The 22,572-nt window shown below is 39.0% G+C and overlaps 1 protein-coding gene across 1 annotated transcript; it reads right to left on the bottom strand.

Moving 5' to 3' along the window:
* Nucleotides 1-466: 466 nt before the first annotated feature.
* Nucleotides 467-22,215, bottom strand: ENOPH1 (enolase-phosphatase 1). Its single transcript, XM_054582331.1, has 5 exons — nt 21,886-22,215; nt 12,086-12,288; nt 9,959-10,091; nt 7,127-7,250; nt 467-1,536 (listed from the first exon to the last, which is right to left on the bottom strand). The coding sequence occupies exons 1-5, from the start codon at nt 21,967-21,969 to the stop codon at nt 1,397-1,399; spliced, it is 684 nt and encodes a 227-aa protein (XP_054438306.1). The 5' UTR covers nt 21,970-22,215; the 3' UTR covers nt 467-1,396.
* Between the last annotated feature and the right edge of the window lie 357 nt (nt 22,216-22,572).

Raw genomic sequence — 22,572 nt, 5'->3', positions numbered from 1 at the left:
ACCAGAAGTTGAAAATTATTAACATAAAAATCTTTTATATTCCCTTTCCTTCATATTTGCAGAGCTACTTCCTTTTCCTTATTCAAAGTGTTCCCAAAATTATTTCTCCAGGATTCATTAGTTTTTCTTAATTAGGAGAATAATGGCCTCTTGCGTTCTTCAAGCATATAACCTCAAATATGAGTCTCAAGACCTCAAATATGAATCTCAAGAATCGAAGAAATTGTATTCATAACCTAAATGCTGATATCCAAATGAAATACAACCAATGAGGTTAGCCATATATTTATACATAAATCAAATAATCATTAATGATTTTCTAATGACACTCCATTAACACACACACACGATTAAGACAAAAACTAAATTTTTCATTTTTCTCAATCTCTACGGCTTCTTTTGATTATAGCAGTAGGAGGTGTAGTTCAGGGACCTACATAAAACTGAGTGAAGAAAACGTTTTTATTAATCAAAACATGAAATTAACATGACATCCCATTAGAATTGAACCAGGAAAAATGATGCTGCTATAAAATTTTATTTCTCACATCCATTTCAAGGAAAATAGTACATAGTAGAATTCTTCTAGGTCTTATATAAAACTGATTTCAGTCAAGTTTTTTTTTTAAATAGTAAACAGCATTAACATATATTCTCAAACTGTGCTAAGGAGGAGTTAGAAAGGCAACTATGAAATCTATAGCACTAACAACTGGTAGGATTAGAACTGCTTTCTTAAGAATGTTAAGATGTTAGGAACCACATTTCCATTGTACCTGTTACATCAGTGCACCTTTTTCACTGATAAGGCAACTGAGGATGCCACAATGATTTGCAAGTTTTTTAAGTAACAGATGTTTGATCAGGACGCAGATAAGCTTCCTTTCCCAATTTTGTCTCTTTTGGAGCATAAACAAGAGACAAATAAATTTGTCTTTTGTATGTAGGCAGCTAATATTTTGAAATTCAGCTGCTGTAATCTTCTAATTCATAATTGAAAGAGGGCTGAATTATTATTAGGAATAAGTCTTTGAAATACTTCCATTTTTTAAAATACCAAGGCTTTTGAATAACTTCTCAAACCTGTCTTTCCACTTTAATACATAACTTGATAAATATAACACACTGGATGTATTATAGTAACTTCTTCTCTCAACTACATTTTGCCCTCAGTAAGTGTAAGAGTTGTAGTTTCAAACAATTTTTACATATAAAGCATCTTTAGTTTCCTTTTCACTGAACTGAGATTTTCCCTCCACTTCTGTGCTTGTGAGAGGTAATCTGAACATACGCATAATATACTTGCATACATAAAAGTTACTTTTACCATTAGAATAAAACTAGACTTCACGGACAACTCTGTGAAGATAGTCTGGACTTCCTTAGAAGTCCTCCTCTAGGTTGAGGAAGGCAGGTGCAGTTCACTGAAGGATGTGATGAGGCTGTAGTAAGTCTTTTCATCATCTGTTAGTCCTGCATTGCCAGGTCTTACCACCACAGCTACATGTACGTCTGCTTTCTCAGCAGCACTGGCCTCTGAAAAATCAAAATATATGTCAGAAATGTCAAAATATGATCTCTGAGATTTGCTTCAAAATAATCAGGGGATGTGGGAATGTAAGAAACAAGTTTGGCACTAATCAGATCATTGCTGAAACTAGAAGATAGGTGCATGGGTGTTGACTATATTATTTTCTCTTTTAAATAATTTTTAATTTTTCCATAATAAAAAAATTGAATATATAATTGTACTTGACAGATTAGAATGGCAATATATCCAAACTTCTGAGTTTTATTAAGTACATATGAATGCAGTAAGACAGGATCATGTTCTATCCACAACTTTCCTCTATTTCCTCCCATTAGCCCTACAAGAACTGAGCTATTTTCCACAGGGCAGCCTGTTAGGAAAAATACCAATTAAGTAGATATAGGACAAATGGAATCCTAGGACCTAATCAGGCCAAATACCTGCTTTCACATCTGGAGCACAAATGTGTCATAACCCCTAACTAGACTGCCCATCTCCTTTTGCCTCACAAATTCCCACTCTTTGAAATTCAACTCAAATATCTCATCTTCCAGAAGCACAATTACCACGTCCTATGTGCTCCTTTAACACCCTGTATTTAGTTCCATCACAACAACCAGACTTGGCAGTTATTATCCATTGTCTCTCTCTCTTCCCTCAATATAATGTGATCAGTGACTGCATGGTGGGTAGAAATAAAAATAGGACTAGTAGCCCTGACTGGTGTAGCTCAGTGGATTGTGTGCCGGACTGCAAAGCAAAAGGTCATTGGTTCAATTTCCAGTTGGGGCATATGCCTGGGTTGCGGGCCAGGTCCCCAGAAGGGGCATCTGAGAGGAAACCACACGTTGATGCTCCTCTCCCTCTTTCTTCTTCCCTTCTCCTCTCTCTAAAAATAAAAAATTTAAAAAATAAAAATAGGACTAGTAAAATAAAACTAAGGTAAGCTAGATATTGCAGGAAATACCTCTAAAATGCCTTGGGTTACATTTCTCTCCATTTTGTTTCCATCTGAAAGGCAACAGCTAATATATTAATTTAGCACCTACTACATACCAGGCACCATTCTAGGAACAAAGAACAAAACAAAGCTCCTGCCTTCATGGAGCTCCCACTCTTATCTAAATCTTTACAACAACTGTGAAGTAGTTAGTATTACTATCCCCAATCTACAGATATGGAAACTGAGAGCTTGAAATTGTTAATTTGCCTCTGTGGTCTGCTCTAGAATGGGGGGTCAGCAAATTTCAGCCTGCCACTTGTGTTTGTAAACATAATTTTACTGAAACGCAGCCACGCCCATTTATTTGTGTACTATCTATGGCTACTTTCACACTACAAGGACAGAGCTGGATTGCTGTGACAGGGGCTGTATGACCTGCAAAGCCTAAAGTATGTACTACCTGGCCCTTTATGGAGTAAGTTTGCCATCTCCTACTCTCTAGAGTACTATTACTCCAAGTGTGGTCCATGGACCGGCAGTGAGGAAATCACCTGGAAGCTTGTTAAAAAAGCAGAATCTCAGGTCCTTAATGTGGAACTGCAGAATTAGGATCTGCAGAGGATGAGTTTTGATCAGAAATTTCAAAGAAATCAGCAAGAAAGGAGGCATTCTAAGCAGACAAAAAATACCTCTGCAAAAGAAGAATGGGAGACGGAACACAGGTCGGAGAGTTGGGACATACTTGGATAGATAGAACAAAACTGGGGAAGAATCTAAAACACATTCTATGGAATGTAGATTTGGTATTAAAAAAAAAAAACAACCCTCAGTAGTTTCTCTATCTTTGAGGAACAGTAGCAGTATCTGAATGGATTAAGGGCAGTGGTGTTGAGAGAGGTAAATTCCAGTTCCTGCACAGAAAAGTGGGACAGAGCTATCTCTTCCTCCCACCCACCTCTCAAGTGTCTTATCTTGTGCTCTTCCTATGAAAAAGCTGTCGTCTTCCTAGGGCAATGAAAATGCTAAACAATTCCCTCTGCAGGCAAATTCTGCAGACACCATTCATTCCAGCAGAAGAGGCAGCTGCTTCCCACTCCTAGTTTCCAGCCAAATGCCTCAAGCAAAGCTCTCCTCCTGAAGAGCAATCTGGAATCTCCACTAACCTAAGCCATCATGATCCATGATCCATGACCCACATGGACTTGACACTACCAATGACATTGAGCATCTTACCTAGATTTACCACGAAGTAAGTTTTTTCCTAAGCATATATTTGCTCTATTCATATAATATTGACACACTTAACTAATACTTGACTTAAAACCTTGGACCTCTTTCCTTTCCTCCAAAAGAAAGTCTTTCGGTTCTCATTTATGCTTAGGTATTAATGAGCTGGCCAAAAAAGTTCATTTGTTTTTTTCCCCCCTAAGATGGCTCTAGTAACAGTTGTCTTTAACTTCATTACAAATTCTTAGATTGCATTGTGACAGCTGTCATATCAGTGTACATTTAAATTAAAAACTTATCAAAATTGGTGAATTTTTCTGTAGCTATTTTAATATTGTAGATGGAAGAAAATATGCAACATTTTTGACATATTACGCTTTATTATTTCAAGAAAGGTAAAAATGCAACTGGAATGCTAAAAAAGATTTGTGCAGTTTATGGAGAAGGTACTGTGATTGACTGTGTCAAAAGTGGCTTGTGATGTTTCATGCTGGAGATTTCTCCGCTGGATGATGCACCACAACTGGGTAGACCAGCTGAAGTTGATAGTGATCAAATGGAGACATTGAGAACAATCAGCATTAGACTTTGTGGGCGATAGCCAGCACACTCAAAATCAATAAAGTCATTGTTGAAAGTGAAAAATATGTCTATTTCACTGAAAAAACTAAACAGGCTTTTTGGCTAACCCAATATTTGAGGTATCACTTGGTCTTCCACTTTGCTTTGGCAATGGAAGTCTGAGCACATGGTTAAAACACAGGTTCAGAGATGATAGACAAGAGCGAGGCAGGCAGCCAGCTGCCTCGCCCCATCCCAGCTGCAGATGGGCCCAGTTCTGGCCCTACCACAGGGCACGGCGCTGGCAGAAGTGTAGGGGCAGGAATAAAATCTCTTTGCGGACGACTTGCAAGGAGCTAATTCCACTGTGAGGCCAATTTGGGGAGCATCTCTTATCTGTAAAAATGTGACTGTAACATAAGGAAATGGCTTAAGGGAAAAAGACCTGAAATTATAGATGTTCTATGATGGCAACTAGACAAAAACTGTGGCTAAAAACAAGGCTATGAAGAAACTGTAAGTGGTCTTAGGGCAGGGATTGTAATTATTAATAATAACCTAAAGGTGGGGGATAGGATGAGGTGCTGGGGATCATATAATGCTCAGGACAGGCTGACTTTGTGGGCAGCTCCAGCCACAAAATAGATTACTAATTCCAAGCCTGCAGAAACTTACCATTCAAAGATGCTAAGAAAATTAAATATAGGACAAACCACAGATTTTCATCTCCCACAGCCTCTTTTATATGAATGATTAAAGAATAGCAATTCACAGATTAAACCAAGCAAAATTCACCAAAACAAGGCCTGTCTCCTTTCCCATAAGGAGCAAAATTATCATACTTCACAGAAACTGCAGGTGCATCCCTAAATATGTAGACAGAAAAGCCACCTCCCCACCCCACCACTCTAAGCCCCCCAAAACCTTTCAAGAAAGAGGGTATATTATAGCTTTGAATCAGTAAAAAGTTTCTATACAGAAATATGACAGGCAAACATTTGCAGTTCAAAGTAGAGACCAGGTGAAATGCTTGCTGTTACAGCTAATGCTTGCTGATGCTACATTTAAGTGGCCTGGCTAACTAGCTACACAATGAACCTGAAGCAATGTGTCCATGGATCTGTCTCTCACCTTCAGTGTAGTCAGACATGCAAATGTAAAGCTTTCCAAGATGTTGAAAAACAAGACACCAGTTTGTAGAAACCCTTAGACCCTGAAGCAGACCCAAGCCAGGAAATGAGGACAGGGGCTGACCCCACTAAATGCTGTCTACCTATGTCAAAAATTCCAATCTAGATTCATCAAGGTCTGATATTTAACCAAGGTATTAACGATTACTGAATGTGTACTGTATGTCAGATGAAATTAAGTCTGTTTTACCCCTCCTTCTCGGAAAAACATAACCCACTGAAGGCATTAAATTATCCATGCTGGTTAAGATATTTTTCAAAACTACTCAGCAAATTAGTACTTGCTTATTATATACCTACAACTCTTCCCTAACACAACAAACCAAAAGGTCAAGGGTCAGAAGTAGAAAAAATATATTCATACACACTACCACAGGTGAGATGACTTTGCCAGCAGCCTGGATTTGCCTTTGGACCCTATTTCTGAAAGTTCTAATAAATGAGAGTGGCGTTAGTTCTGTAACAAGAGACAGAGGGGTGAAGGGAATAATACTGCCTATAGATGCTGAAGCTGCTTCCAAGGGGCCCAGGAGCCATGTGGAGCTAACTAAGCAATAGAGCACTTCCTGACCTCTGCCTCTTTTCTCCAATACCCTTGCCCAGCCTTCAGCACAGGCAATGGCTCAAAGCAGCTGCAGAGTACACAAAGCCCTGTTCTGGGGGTGAAACTTACAATCCAAGGCAAATGGAAGAAATGTAAACATACAGAACTACCCTCAAATACAAGGGCAATTGTAAACACTCCAAGACTAGGCCCCCTGGAAAATGCACAACTCTAAGAATGAGCAGGAAATCAAAAGCTGGGGCCAGGTGGGGGAGTATGGGAAAGCTTCACCAACCGGGGTAAGAACCACAGAGACCATTGCCCCCAACACCCTCCACCTCTTCACCTGCTGTTCTATTTCTTTATTTGCTACTGTTTCCCTCTACAATTCTTTGGATGACTTACAGTCTTACACAGACACTTGAATACATGTTTTAAACCATTCTTGAAATCACTTAAATTGCCAATAAAGAATAGTGTATATATATTTTGTGCATCTGGTTATACACTATATAAAATAAAGAGGGCCATGCTGGATGAAAAAGATACTGTCTTTAAATAGGTGAATCATGAGGGGTGCCTGGGGGACTGAGATAGTCCTTGGGAAGGCAGGGGTGAGGCTCCTAGTCACCACGGGGCAGTATTCATCCATTGGAATGACAATGAGGCAAAATCACTCAACCTAGAGTTCTTTCTTTGGCTGTGTATATGTGATCTCACTGCTGTTAAATATATTTGCTGCAGGTCCACTGTGACTTTATTTTCCTTAACTAGCTATGCACCTACCATCATATTCTTATATGCATGCTTACTCCCACAATGATGCCCCTACGCCATCCTTTCTTATTTTTCCATTTCATCTGTGTGTGCGTGCGCACATGTACAGAGGGATGGGAAGGAAACCATGGATAAAGAGTTAAAATGAGAAGAACTGGTCTTTCCAATGTCACTTCCCTACATACAACCCCCATGGATAGGTAAACGGAGAGGGAAGAGTTGGCTGGTTCATTGTTTCTTTTCATAAAACTTTCACTTTCCAAGGGTCTACGCATAAACTTTCTTTAAAGAGGCAATGTGTTTGCAGTGCTAGCCTCAGTTCCTGTCCTGGAGCAGGAAATCAGATTACTAACCTGGAGTAACATCTGTCAGAAACAAGATGTTGTTGGTTGAGCACCCAATGCTGTCTGCAATCTTTCGATAACTCTCGCTCTCCACTTTGTGTCCAATCTTGGTGTCAAAGTGACCATCAATAAGCTGAAGACAGAAAAGGGAAAAGACTGACACTATAAATACACTTGTAACCTGGATCCCTTTGTTTCTCATCCCTTTTCTCTGAAATGTATGACAATCATAGTAACTTCACTCACTCAGTATATAACTGAAAATATACTTACTAAAGAACTTTGTGAGGGCTACAGAAAGTACATACAAAGATCTTACAGCAATAAACATTTGAAAGGAGAAAACTACCAGTTCAACACATATAAGATCATTTTATAATCTACTTGTTTTTCTTTCATCAGCATTAATTTTTTTATCCAAAATCTTTAAAAATACACATGCCCTACTTTCTAACCTTAAAATACTATTTGTACTCAAACTACTTCTTAGGTTTCACTCCTGAAGAAAAATTCTGAACACTGATTGTCCTTTTGACCCCAGGATGAACAGATTTCTCTAAACTGCCTCATTAATAAGCTGTTACTTTACTTTCAACAAGCTTTCATTTTCTGATTAAAACATTTTGAAATTCTACCCAAAAGCTAGTATATACCCTTGCCATCTTAGAAATATTTGGGGCCAGCCCTGGTCCGTGTAGCTCAGTGGGCTGAGTGCTGGCCTGCAAACCAAAGGGTTGTAGGTTCGATTCCTAGTCAGGGCAGATGTCTGGGTAGCGGGCCAGGTCCCGAGTAGGGGGTGCGCGAGAGGCACCCACACACTGATGTTTCTTTCCTTCTCTCTCTCTCCCTTCCTCTCTGTAAAAATCAATCAATAAAATCTTCTAAAAAAAGAAAGAAAAATAATTGGGACAAAATGTGTCACTTGCTAATTTAACCAACAGTAATTAAAATAAGTCCATATTAAGGATCAGTTTTTATAATGTAAGCTTTTGAATATTTTCAGAACTTTTCACAAGATAAAAACAAGCCTAACAATCACTCAAAGACAAATTAAGGTAATATTATGATTATTTTTTAACTTATAAAAAGTTAAGGTTGGTTCGCATATTTTTTGTCTCAAGTTCTGCCTCATTTAGTAACTGGAGAATAAGGTTTTCACTATTGAACTCAGTAGATAATATTATCATGTCCTGTCTTCACCTTATTGTCTGTTATACCAGAGTGAGCAGAAAAGAGGATTACATCTGTATTCAGAGGACAATAGTTACCATTAGAAATTTTTTTTACTGACTTAATTTTTTATTTAGAATATGAAAAGCAAGAAAGTAATAAAATGAGAATATGACAATCCCCAAAACCAAAGTGTTCTCGGTATACAGTAGAAGCGCAATAGATATTTATTTTAAAAAAATAGTTGGCCAGGTGACCTACTGTAGATCAATAAATTCAGTGTGCATTGAGTTAGCATGTCTTCTTGAAGCCCTAAATGTATTCGTTTCTTCCAAAGACCAGTCTGTCCTCCAGGGTGCATAGGTATGAATGGTGGGACAAAGGGCTAATAAGAATTTTTTCTGGGGGCAGGGGGCAACGGAAAGTGGTAGCGGGAAGGTGGAGACAAATGTATTTGAACAATAAAAAAATAAAATAACATAACTTTTTCATGAACGGGAAATTTAGCAGGTGGCCTTCATTGTTTAATAATATACCCAGTTCTCTTACATAAGAATGCTGCTTCTCCCTGGCTATATGGTTCAGTTGGTTGAAGTGTCATCCTTTAAACCAAAAGGTTGCAGGTTCTATCCCTGGTCAGGGCACACAGTCATACCTAAGTTGCAGGTTTGATCCCCAGTCAGGGCACATACAGGAGGCAACCAATCTATGTTTCTCTCTCACATCGATGTCTCCCTCTCAAATCAATAAACATATCTTCGGGTGAGGATTAAAAATAAAACTATATTAAATTTAAAAAAGAATGCTGGGACTGCCCAAATAAAACCTGTAGCTCTCCAAAGTACTAGAAACAATCAATCTACCTTTACTGCTTTCGAGAACTTTGGGAGGTTTGTTGTTGTTTTTGGATGGTGACATGTATCACTATTTTACACTTTACCTGCTTTATTTATTCATTCATTCATTCATTCATTCATTCATTTATAGAATAGGGGAAGGGAGGGAGAGAGAGAGGGAGAGAAACATTAATGTGTGATTGCCTCTCACGTGCCCCCTACTGGGGACCTGGCCCGCAACCCAGACATGTGCCTTGATTGGGAATCAAACCTGTGACCCTTTGGTTTGCAGGCTGGCGCTCAATCCCCTGAGACACACCAGCCAGGGCATTTACCTGATAGTTTAAACAACCAAAAGAAACCATGCAATTAGTTTCCATTGGGCTGACAATTTCCTGATATTGTCAAGATAGCTGATTTACTACAAGTTAGCTCATGTCGTTAGCTGTATTTTATATATGGTTCAAGTACTACCATCATGAAAATCACTTAGAGTGGATGTTTAAATATGAAGATTCCTGACTCCCTACCCCAGCCCTGACAATTTCAATTTGCTGGGAAGCAGGCCCAGGGATCTACATTTTAAACAAACTCCCGAGGTGATCCTTTTGCACAAGAAAGTGTAACAATCATTGATACAAAGATTGGTAACATAGAACACTTCACCCTTGCCTATAATGTATTCCTATTTTTCCACTTCCCTGTACAAAGTGCTTAGCATATATAAATGCAATTATCTGAATGCTGATTTAGCTTATAACTGTGGCATATTCCTTTAACATTCATTATATCATGCTTTGATCGTGTCAAAGAACAAAGTAATCAGGTAACCTACCTCAAGAATATCTCCCTCTGTTGAATACCCAAATAAAAGTTTCTGTGCCTCCACACTCCCTGAAGAATAAACATACACCTTCATTCCAGCCTCTCTCCATTTCCTGACTGCTGGAACTACATCTTCAAAGAACCTGGAGGAAAAAAAAGTTAAAATGCAGGAACATGTTATCTAGCCAGATGAAAAACAGTTAAAATAGTTGTCACAAGTTTCTGTATTTGTGCCCAAATGGCTGACATGAGAAACAACTCCACAAGACTTCATCTGCAGATCTAATAAGAGTGTCAGCGGAGTTCTAGGATCACAGCAGATCAGAAGCAACAATTTAGGTGGAAAGGAGAATAGTTCTTGACAGTCCCACTAATGATGGTCAAAAGTTATTACAGATAACAGGATGAAATAAGTAACTTTTTAAATCCTCACTCGAGGACATGCTTATTGGTTTTAAAGATGGGGAAAGGTAGGAGGGGAGAGAGGGAGAGAAACATAGATGTGAGAAACACTCATGGGCTGTCTCACACATGTGCCCCAATTGGAGACCGAATCCACAACCTAGGCATGTGCCCTTACCAGGAATCAGACCTGTGACCTTTCGGTTTAAAGGATGACATTCCAATGAACTGAGCTACACTGACCAGGACAGAAAGCAACTTTTTAAAATAAAAAAAAAAACTCAAAAAAGTAAACAATAATATTGTGCTATTATGTAATCTTTGATGTAATGCATGACAAGAAAAGGTTAAATTATGTCTGGTGTGCCTTAAGCAAGCATGGGAATGCTTTTAGAAAGAGCTGCACCCAAACAAAAGAAAAAAAGGTTTGGGGGCTCAAAGCTATTAATTTTTGATTAGCTAGAAAATGGAACTACATTTCCTGAGAACTAAGAAAACCTAAAGTTTTACTACACAGAACTCATATTTGCTACTCAGCAAACAGTATCTGTTTTTCTAACTTCTGACCTGGTCTTATTTACCAATTCTGTGGCACATTCAGTGGTGGAAATATCATTGAAGATGGATGAAAAGACAAGCACAAGGAATTTGGGATATGGAGCCAGTCGTCCTTAAAAGAGTGAAATGTGTCAGAGAAATCTACCGGATAAAACAGCTTAATATGTTGCACTAATTGAAGAAAAGAGATTCACTAGTTCAAAACCAGCTCACATAATTGTGAGTTACTTTGTGTGTTACTTTGTACTTACAAAGACAGAATTTTTCCATGTTGAATATGCAGATTGTTATTGCTCCAAAGCAGGGTTTAGAAGTCTAAGATAACTTATTTCAAGTCCCTGGCCTTATAATTGAGGAACCAAGACCAAGAGAAGGAAAGACTAAGTAATTTAAGCATAGTCTCCTGGCTCTACTCTTTTGAGTGTTTTACAAAGCAATCTAGCTGATATTCCCAGATCACTGGACTATCCTGACATTCCAATGCATCCTTTAAAAAGTGGAAGCCCCTGGTAAAGTATATAAAGAAATGGCTTCTCATTTGCAAAAAAGAAGAGAAACAGGCAGCTGGAAACAGTCTTGAATCTTAGGGTTTACATCAGGCAATGGCCTAAACCCCTTAGTGGCAGTGTCTTATTAAGAATATGTTAGCAACAAAGGACTCTTGAGTCTCCTTCAGCAGGAGTGCTCAGGAACTCCATAATCAAGACAAAAGGCCTGTGGAAGGTGCTCAAAGGAGCACACAGAACAGAGGGGCACTGCTGATACTCTGAGTGCTGCCAAAATGACGGGGTGCATAATTACAGTTCTCACTTCTCTAACAGAACAGAAAACAGGTAGTCTAATGGTCCTGGGAAGCAGCCCCATAGTGCTGTTACTCTTATGCAAAGGATCAAATATAATTTGGTTTAAAAAGTGACCATTTTCTAGGAAGCCATTTTTAAATTGGGATTAAAAGTCCTTCAACCATCCCACAAAGCCAAAGAGCAGGTTTGGGGAATTTAACTGGGTGAAATGTTTTATCCCAGTTTTGAAAACAAAACACTCACTTGTTAGAATAAAAAGAATGTTGATTTTATCTATTTTACTAATCAAGCAACACTGGAGAGAGAGGGCTAGTGGAAATGTATTTGGTTTTGAGGCCGGTGAAATGTTCAGAGTCACATGAGCAGCTACATACTCTGCTTTCATGCGCCCCGCTGTGAATGCTGCCCTCCACATGTGGCCCTGCAGCTGTTTCAGCGCCGTGGTCTTTCGGTCCAGAGACATCTGCCAGCACACATTATCTACCACAGCCTGGATCGTCTGTTGCAGGTCATCTGCCCCATTCTCAGATGCAGCAGGGATCGGAACAGCCCCAACCAGGTGGGAGTCCTCTTCAGCCTTCAAGTCATAAACAACATGAAGTTTGTTTCTTATTTGAAAAAAGAGCACTTAAAATGATACCTGACAACCAAGCTGACCAACTTTCTCCAACTATCATTAGCACCAAGCACTGTTACAAATTTAAAGTATCCTATACTTTGGGGCTGATCTGAATGATTCCTAAAAGAAACTGGATTATAATCAATAATTTACATTACCTTTCCTATATTGTTAAAGCTGAAATTTAAACCAAGAGGCATGTATGTGAGAAGAAAAGCAGCATATGATAAAATGATATAGTAAGACCTGGCTTGTTAATTCACTTACTAGGATCGATAAACCATGACTTCAACTAAATCTGATCATTTTCTCTGCAATATAACTGAAAGAAAAAAAAAAACAGAAAACCTTTAAAATTAGTTCAAGCCTAGAGTTCAATTAAAAGAAGCTAGTGAAGTAATGTCTGAGGTTGGTTCACATTCAGCCTCCTGCCATCTCCCACGCCCTGCAAAAACTCTAACGGCTATTTGGAACACTGACAATGTGACAACGTTTATGTCCAACATCTAAAGACTCAATGAGTCATATCCTACAATGCGGAAATATGTATGCATGTTGCAACAAGAATTAAGACACCAAAAAAGGTAAAGGAGGGGAGTATTTCAGACTAAACATGAATTATCTAGAAAATCCAACAAACAGAAATACCCCAGCACCTCAAAGGATATGCCTGTATTTCCAATCCTAACTCCTAACATTAAAAAATTCAGGGAGCATTTCACATTGTCCAGTATAGAAAATTAACTAGAAAATAACTGTCACAGAGTTAGCTCTGCACAGCATGTTAAGATCTTTGCCACTGAAGCAATTTTAATAAGAAAAACAACAAAACAGAAGATCCACAGCACACAGTGTGGAAGGGAAAAGAGACTGAAAACTGGGCAGAGAACAGAGCAGAACAGAGCTTGAGACAGGTAGATATGAGGGCAGGGACTAGTGTGAGCTAGGATAAGAAGTCTAGAGGTGGTGTGTTGATGTGAGGACCTAGGAGCACTGTGCAGGGTTCCTCAGGGGCTCATACCAGAGGCCAGAAGAGTGGATGAGGTGATGAGGTGCTGTCACTCTGAGACATTAATGAAAAATCTGAAAAGACAGCACAAAACCTTTTGCATTCCACCCAGAAATGGCTTAAGAATAAGTCTCTAAGCATCCTATTTCTAAGACACTTGTGAATGTGGACACAATAGACTAGAAATGTCCCAACCTGTTTCCTCAAAAGACTGACATCCTGCTGACACTCCTCTTCTTCCCAATGTGTCTGCAAATACTCTTTAACATTTTCTTTGATGTAACGAAATAAAATGTCCTGGTAAAAAAGTAAAAGAAAAAACAAGGATAATTTTATTCATTTGCATGAGATCAAGCTCTTCAACAATCTCACCTTAGCTAACTGTAACAAATAAATCAGTGAAAATACAGAAATAGTAGCTGTGAGATATATGACTGAGACAGAGACAGAGACCAAGAAACAAATGAACTAGATAGACAATCAGTAAACCATGGCCCCTGGGCCAAATCTGTTCTACGTCTTGTTTTTGTGAATGAAGTTTATTGGAACACAGCCACATCCATGTTTACATAGCGTCTATGGCTACTTTGGGACCACAGTGGCAGAATAGAGTGTAACTAAGGCCGTATGGCCCTCAAAGTCTGACCACTTACTATTCAGCCCTTTACAGAAGTCTGTTGACTCTGGAACTAGATTGCTAGACCATAGGTGCTTAAGGGAGGGATCAAGCATATGTTGCTCACAGTTGCAACCCCAAGGCACACCACAGTATTCGGAACATATACGTAACTCAAATATCTGCTGAAAGAACAGTGTCCATGCGTGACAAATGTTTTTAAAACAAACTCTGATCGCCATGACTCTTGGTAATCAGACTACTTATTAGACTACCCTATAAGAAAGTGATGTACAAAACAATTCATAAAAACCTGTCAGTAATCCATGCATCAGGAATTTTGGGGTAGGGATGGAAGGTAAACAAAGAATTATAATGGTACACAATGGATAAGATAAACAGAGTATGAGCAGAACGCTGTGTGATTCCAGGGCATCTTTGATAGTCTTAGGAATAACCAGAGTAAACAAACATGCTGTGAGTGTAGACCCTAAGTACACAATTCAGAAACGGCATTACATTTTAAGAGAAATTCCATAATCAAGTTGAATTATCTTGTGCTTTCTCCCTCTCTTCCCTTTCGACCTCCTTGTTACAAGCTTCTGGACCATTAGTGCTTCCTAAATATTATTACAAGTGAACAAAGGCAAAAAGGTGAAAGAAGGTGGCAGAAAATTGAGGTATGATATGGTTAGGACATAGTTAATAGATCCATATGAATAAAAACTATGTGGTTTTTTTTTAGTGTCATAGTGTTTCCCCAACTGGTACAAACAAAGGTTTGGCTACATAATTAGAATTTTTTAATATTTCAGAAGACCCAAGTCTAAGTTCAACTTAAACTGTACTCCCAAATGAAAATATACGACACAATAAAGCTATTATGACTTTTTTTAAATGGTAGGACTGAAGTGTTTTCTCTCTTCATAATACATTATTCAAATTTCACCTGCCCTAGAAAAAATAAAGAAGTCATTCAATTTTGCTTGTTCTCATGTGGCATTCCAGTAAGTAATGGATCATTCAGCAGATTTCGAAGCACAAAAACAGTATGATCAGGCAAATTTTTCAGAATACTTGACAGAAAAGCCTTGTTTAAGCTCAATAAAAACTCATTCTTGATTTAAAAGAAAAATATAGACCTAAGACTGACAGCTTGCTTTTTCTGCAAGAGATTCCTCTTACCCTACTGATATACTTCAGATTTTCTTTAAATTACTTATTTTCCCATCATGCCCTACCTGATGCCTCTTATTCTTTCCTTTTCTTATTTAACGTCTCTCCCTGAGTCACGCACTGTGGTAAGGCTGCAAACTGGCCCCCACTTTAGATTGTTGAGAAGATGTAGTAAAAACTAAAGATATACCAGCCAGTCCTTTCCTAGGCATATACCATAAAAAAACTAACATATGTGCACAAAGAGGAAAGTGAAAAAATGTTTGTTGCAGTACTGGGTATAATAGCAAAGCATCTAGAAACAACCTCTATCTCTATCAGCTAAGAATAGATAAACTGGGGTATACTCATACTCTAAAACATTATAAAGCAGTTGAACATGAATGCACTCAATTATATTTTATCAATATGAGTGTAAATTCTAACATAAGAATAAAAACATAATACAAAATGGGATGTACTCAGGGCCTCAGTTATATCTGTAATGTTTTATTTCTTTAAGATCTGAAACAAACATAATATTAAAAATTTGCTTTGTGGTAGGTACATGGTCATTACATTCATCTTTCTGATTATTTTGTTTCATAATTAAAAAACAAGCAAGCCACCTTTCATCCCTTACCCTACCTACACCTGCTTCTTTCTCTCTTGGTCATCCTCCTCTGGTGTCCTGCCTCTATTATTCCCCAGCTCCCAAGACAGTAGAAAAATTTCAGGGGGAAAACTGTTGGTTAGATTAAGGATCTCCTAGTAACTGAAGAGCTGAGGTACCAGAGTTTTGAAATGCATACAGCTCTTTACTACTTTGTGCTTCACAAAGTCCAATTTCCTATATCCAGTTTTATTGGTACAAAGAACAATTCATAAAATGAATTGTAAATGCTGAGAGCCCAGTTCCTTGAACTCTGTGGGAGAGGAGATACAGACTCCAGGTGGCCTGCCAGGCCAGGTCCTACCTCTGTCTTTTACTAGCTGCGTTCAAGTAATTTATCCTCTCTAAGCCTGTTTTCTCATCTGCTATATGGGAATAACTAGAGATTAATATTATATTCTCCAACACAGATAAATATTTAAACTAGGCAAGGATCACCTTTCACCCAAATTTAGTGATAAGGAGCAGAAAAGTTTCCAGAGAATCATAATAAGCACAGGTAATCCTTTATTCAATGTTTACTGAGGATCTCCTGAAAGCCAGGTTCTTGTGATAATGGAATTACAAACTACAGCCCCTCTCCTCAGAGAACTCACAAAAATAAAAGGGGCAAGTTTCCTAACAATTCTAAACTTCTATTTTATTTTTTAAAATATTTATTTATTTTTAGACAGAGGCGAAGGGAGGGAGAAAGGGGTAGAGAAACATCAATGTGTAGTTGCTTCCCACATGCCCCCTACACGGGACCTCACCCGCAACCCAGGCACATGCCCTGACTGGGAATCAAACTGGCAACCCTTTGGTTCACAGGCTGGCGCTCAATCCACTAAGGCACACCAGCTAGGGAACAATTCTAAACTTTTAGGAAAAGCTTTAGCAGTCATAGATTACTTTGAAATTCCTGATCATCCAATTTGCCCCTTACCTCTACACATAAAATTCTCCTCTGCACTGAGTGAACACCAAACTAGACAATGAGGCTAGAACTCAGTAGAACATCTGGAATATCAGTATTACTTGGGGGTGACATGGTAGCAGACTATTCTATTTTAGTGTAAAAGTATAATTGCATAACATAAAAGTACAGTAACTAAATTGTAAGGATCTTATCTATCCTCTCAACACACTCAGCATCTATTACGTAAAATAAATAAAATTCTTTCAGGTTGGTTGTTTTAAAAAGCCAGTAATTATATCTTAGTCTGACATGTGCTATAATACCATATTAAAAAAACTCCAAAAATAAGACTTCTTAAAGCTAGTGTTTATTGCCCAATCCTGCCCACTGAAAATACTCAGGCTTTAAAAATAATTCCACAAATAACTGTGATGATAAATGTTTTAACTTCAGTTCTGATCCATTTATAGATAATTTCAGAATATTATAACACAAAAAAAAATGCAGCAATAAACCCAGCGTTCTACCAATGTGTGACTATTTTAATCTATCAGGTACCTAAGGGGTTGTTATGGTTTAGCAGCACATATAGCAAAAGGCTATAGAAAAAAAAAAAAAAGAGAATTATTTGTTTTCCAGGGGACTTTGATTAAATTCTGCCAAATGGTGGAAGAGATACTACACAAGCAGCAATCTATTCTACTCTATACAGCTCAATGGCAGCTTTCTGAAAGAGCTCTATTAAGGGCCACAAAATCAAAGAAGTTGCCTAATAAATGTTTAGAAGTCCAAATATGGATCTGCTTTATGGTTAAGTGGCTGTTTTAGTGTAAAGGTCATAGAATCAATCAAAATAAAATTGTTGTTATAATCTTTACTCAAGTCTCCTCTGAAGGAAATGTGTATATAAAAAGGGAATACAGCCCTGTGTTCATTAAAGCATTATTTACAACAGCTAAGATTTGGAAGCAGCTCAAGTGCCCATGAGTAGATGAGTGGATAAAAAGCTGCAATACACTTACACAATGGAATACTACTTGGCCGTATAAAAGAAAGAAATCGTACCTTTTACAACGGCATGGATGGATCTGGAGTGTTTTGTAAGTGAAATAAGCCAGTCAGAGAAAGGTAAGTACCATATGATTTCACTTACATGTGGAATCTAATGAACAAAATAAACAAACAAAATAGAAACAGGCAACAGACTGGCAGCTGTCAGAGAAGAGGGGTGTTGGGGGGCTAGGTGAAAAAAGTGAAGGGATTAAGCAAAGGAAAAAAAAACCTCACGGACACAGACAATAGTCCGGTGATTACCAGATGGAAAGAGGAGTAGGGGAAGTACAAAAGGGTATGAGGGGATAAATGGTGATGAAAGATTTGACTTGGGATAATAAACACACAATACAGTATACAGATGATGTATTATAAAACTGTGACCCTGAAACCTATATAATTTTATTAACCAATGTCATCCCAATAAATTTAATTTAAAAATAAATAATAAATATTAAAAACAAAACACAACACTGAAGCACCAGATGTACACATTCCCAATACATGGTGATACCTTACCTTATTTCACCACTCATGTTTTAAATAAGTGTCCTTTTCAGAGTCTAATTAGTGGCACATTTTTCATCTCTTGTGCTTTTTATTGGTGATTTTGCAGTTTAAAATCGGCCAAGCACTGTCTAGTATTCCTAAGTGCAAGAAAGCTTTGATGTGCCTTGTGTAGAAAATAAACGTTAGATAAGCTTTGATAAATCACGAGTTACAGTGTCATTGGCCATGAGTTCAATATTAATGACTCAAAAATATGTATTAGCCCTGCTGGTGTGGCTCAGTGGATTGAGTGCCAGCCTGCGAACTGAAAGGCTGCTGGTTCAATCCCCAATTGGGGCACATGCCTGGGTTGCAGGCCAGGTCTTCGGGGCCGGTGAGGGGTAGCTGATCAATGCATATTTTGCACATTGATGTTTCTCTGCCTCTCTTTCTCCCTCCCTTCCTCTCTCTCTAAAAAAGTAAATAAATATAGTCTTTTTTAAAAAAGAATATATGTTAAACAATGTAAACAGAAACACATAAGACGTTATATAATGATCAGTTGATGAAAATGTTGTGTCCAGAGGCTCACAGGAACCTAACCCTGTATTTTCTCTACAAGGAATAATTCAGTATTTGCTAACATGTTCTCAGTGACTTTGCAGTACAATGTGCAACTGTTTTTACAGGTACCAACTCAACATGTAACAACAGGAAAGCCACCAAATCATAGAGCATTTTCAGGAATAAGATATCATTTTCCTCAAACTTAAACATTAGTTGAAGTTTCCTGACAGGATAACCACAGGGACTGATGATGGTGTTATTTCATAGCATACAGACTAGAACCATTAGAATGATGATACCGTGGCTGGGTTGCTCAGTTGGTTAGAGCATTGTCCTGATAAACCAAGGTTACAGGTTTGATTCCCATTCAGGGCACATACAAGAAGCAACCAATGAATTCATAAGTGGAACAACACATGATGTTTATCTCTCTCTTCTTTCCTCTATCTCTAAAATCAATTAAAAAAAAATTAGAATAATGCAAGGCACATATTCAGAAAATGAACATTACATAGCCATGTTCAAAGAGCAAGAAAGAATACACCCCAGAGGCATGCAAATGAAACAATGGGGTAAGGGAAGGGAATATAACATTTATCTATACTTACAATCTCACCTTTAAATTCCAATTTATTTTGTGACAATAATAATACAGTATGTGTACACAATTTATAAATCCTATTTGTAGTGCCTGTTCCAATTCTGCTCACAGTGAACAAGGCCAAAAAAAGTCAGGAGATCACCACTGTGGAGGATAAGAATCAGTATCTGAAAACAAACTCCAGGTGTATGTGTCCTGTAGTGAGGGACAGGGCTTGTTGCTTTGAGGACTCAGATGCACTGGGAACATCTAAAGAAACATGGGTTCTACTGCTGCTCTGCCCCCAAGTTGTGATGATTGCCACACAGGCATCAATTGATTCATGGAAGAAATTTATTAGCTTGTTGCAAAACTCACCAAACAATCTGAGCTAGGAGCCCTTCCTGCTCTAGAAATCTGACATTCTGATTCAGAAAAAAAGATACAATGGTTGGTAAGTAAAACCACTGTGTGTTGTTGCCTGGAGTCTAAGAGCTGACCCCTGACCAGATAGAGCAACAGGCTGTCCACAGAACACCTCTTCCCAGGTGGGAGGATTTTACAGAATCTGTTAAGAGATCATAGACTATTAGTGCTATCTTGCATACTTAAGCTAATCAACTGTAAATGCTCAACAAAAAAAAAAAAAAAAAAAAAGAAGAAGAAAAAGAAAGGGAAAAACATAACCATAACCAGTACTGGCCACCTGTCTACCATGCCACTAAATGAGGGTGTTCTGTTCCCTGGGACAGTCTCAGTTCCCCGGTTTCTCTTACAGTGTGAGGCTAATGTTTGACACAACATATTTTTCCTTTATATCATCTAATCATGAACTACTTTCTCTGGTGCTCAAGGGAAGAAGCAGGGATTGTTTCCACCCTAAAGGAAAAAGTCGCTGCATATGACTTACTGAAATATGGAAATCAACCTTGAAAAAGACTTCTGAAGGGTAGTTCAAGGACAATTTTTGACAATACTCAATCTTCACAGTATACACCGACTGCAAAACCAAATGACCAAATATTGTAAGAATCATTATAGCTTTTCTGGTCCAACAGTTCACTCCTAAACCTATACCTAAGAGGTAATATAAACTGAAATTTGCTGCAATGTTTTTATGTTACTTTATATTGTTAAAATGCTCTCATATCAACTGTGCCATTTAACATACACAGCAGCCAAGCAAAAACAAAGAGCTGTGGTTCCCATTTCAGAGATCAAGTGCAATAACGGAAAGAGTTTTTGAGCTAGACAATTCCAGTTCAAATCTCTGGCTATTCTCCAATTTTTCAGAGCCCTGGTTTCCTAACAGTAAAATGCAAACACTTGCACATATCTCACTCAGATTTTGAGGATGAGTCAAGTATACAAGTCGCATGTATATGTTTCCTTTCATCATTCCACAGGATATATGATGTGATATATAATCACATCAATGTGATTAATCCCAATTCCCAACTCCGTGCTCAGAGGTTCAAGAAGAATGTAACTTAGCATCTCTTTAAAAGGTGTTCAAAAGCTAGAACTGCTTTGCTAAAGGTTTTGGTTCAACTAAATTTGTAAAATGATACTTTCTTGAAGACTCACAAAACATGTATGTGTGTGCAAGTGTGTATGATATAAAAGCTCTATAACTTTTTAAATAAAGCTGGTTCAACATGTACAGAACATTTCCCAAAAGTGCATTTAATAATGGAATACTTTTGCATAATTACTATAATCGTCCACACAGACCTAATGTTCTTCTGAACATACTTTTAGATGAATATACCTTTCTTAAAACTTATTTTATTATAAGATTTTATTTATTTTTAGAGAGGGGAAGGGACGGAGAAGAAAACATCAATGTGTGGCCGCTTCTCGCGCGCCCCCTACTGGGGACCGGGCCTGCAACCCAGGCAAGTGCTCTAGACTGGGAATCAAACCGATACCCTTTGATTCGGAGGTCGACATTTAATCCACGGAGCCATACCAGCCCGGGCTAGATAAACATACTTTTCAGAAACATTGGTTTTGATAAGTTAATGTATAACAAATTAATATTATATTACATTAATAGTTAACATTCATAAAAATAGTCAATAGATTATAGGATATGGCACAAGAAACCAGGGATCCTCACACTTCAGTCTTTCCATTTTGCGAAACTAAAAGCCTTAAGGATCACTGGATTGCGGCCACCGCCTCGCCAGGTCGAACCAAGCAGAAAGCAGGCTCAACCTGTCCCGCGGGCGCCGCACACTTCGTCTCACCCTGCTGCGGTGGACCATTGCCTCCTTCACCCTTTTTCACCACCACCTCTATCGCTTCCTACCCATCCGCATCTACCAATGACGTGCGGGGGAGGGTGAGATGATACCATGAGATAAAGCATCCCCGCAGTATGCCACAAATGGTGCAAAGCCACACCGCCTATCCTACCTCTCCCGTCTCCAGTGCACTAGCTCTGCAATACTTAAAATTCTTTAATTGTTTCAAAGCACAAGTAACCTCTCCGCTCCCTTTCGCCCCTCACCTTCACGAAAGCAATCGGAGTTGTGGTACCTTCGATATCTAACAGGATCACAGACACTTCGGCGGGCACAGAAAGCACGACCATTTCCCAACCAGATGCTACCACAGGAATAGGCCTACTGGTACAGAGGGCGGCGCCGACTGCGTCCCCAGCACCGTCCTGGGAATCCGACAGCTTCGCAAGAATTTCGGAGCGGTCAACCGCGTGCGGTCCGAAGCAAGAGGAAAAAAGGCCACTTCCACAACCCAGAGAGTGGAAAGAGAGGCCGCATAAGACACCTGAAATCGCAAGCTGCCCAGGGCTTGAGGCAGAGACCACATGGACAGGGAAAGAGGCGGACCTGGCGGGGCTCCGTGGGGGCGGAGAGCAGTAAAGGCGTAGATGCCGATTGGCCGCCAGAGGGCCTAAACCCTATCAGTCAAAACGGGCCTCGCACGGGCGGGAACAAAGCAAACGCCGAAGGAGAGTGCGCGGGCCCGCGCTCTCCGCAGACTTGAGCGAGCGGGAGAGGCCCGGGGCACGTGCAGACGGGAGCCCCGAGAGTGGTGCGCCGGGGATGTGAGTGCTCCTGCCCTATACGGCACCTAACCCCCACCCCGCCCAGTGCCTCAGCTTTTGCATATCTTCAGTAATCCGACCGGGCTTTCTCCCGTCCTCAGCGAGCAAAAGGGGACGTACGGCACCCTG

This window comes from Pteronotus mesoamericanus, unplaced genomic scaffold (genome assembly GCF_021234165.1).
Source record: "Pteronotus mesoamericanus isolate MK-2021 breed Mesoamerican mustached bat unplaced genomic scaffold, CSHL_Meso_final contig_69, whole genome shotgun sequence".
NCBI classification, from domain to species: Eukaryota; Metazoa; Chordata; class Mammalia; order Chiroptera; family Mormoopidae; genus Pteronotus; species Pteronotus mesoamericanus.
Note: the sequence above shows the minus strand (reverse complement) of the source record. Positions and strands in the feature narration are given on the sequence as shown.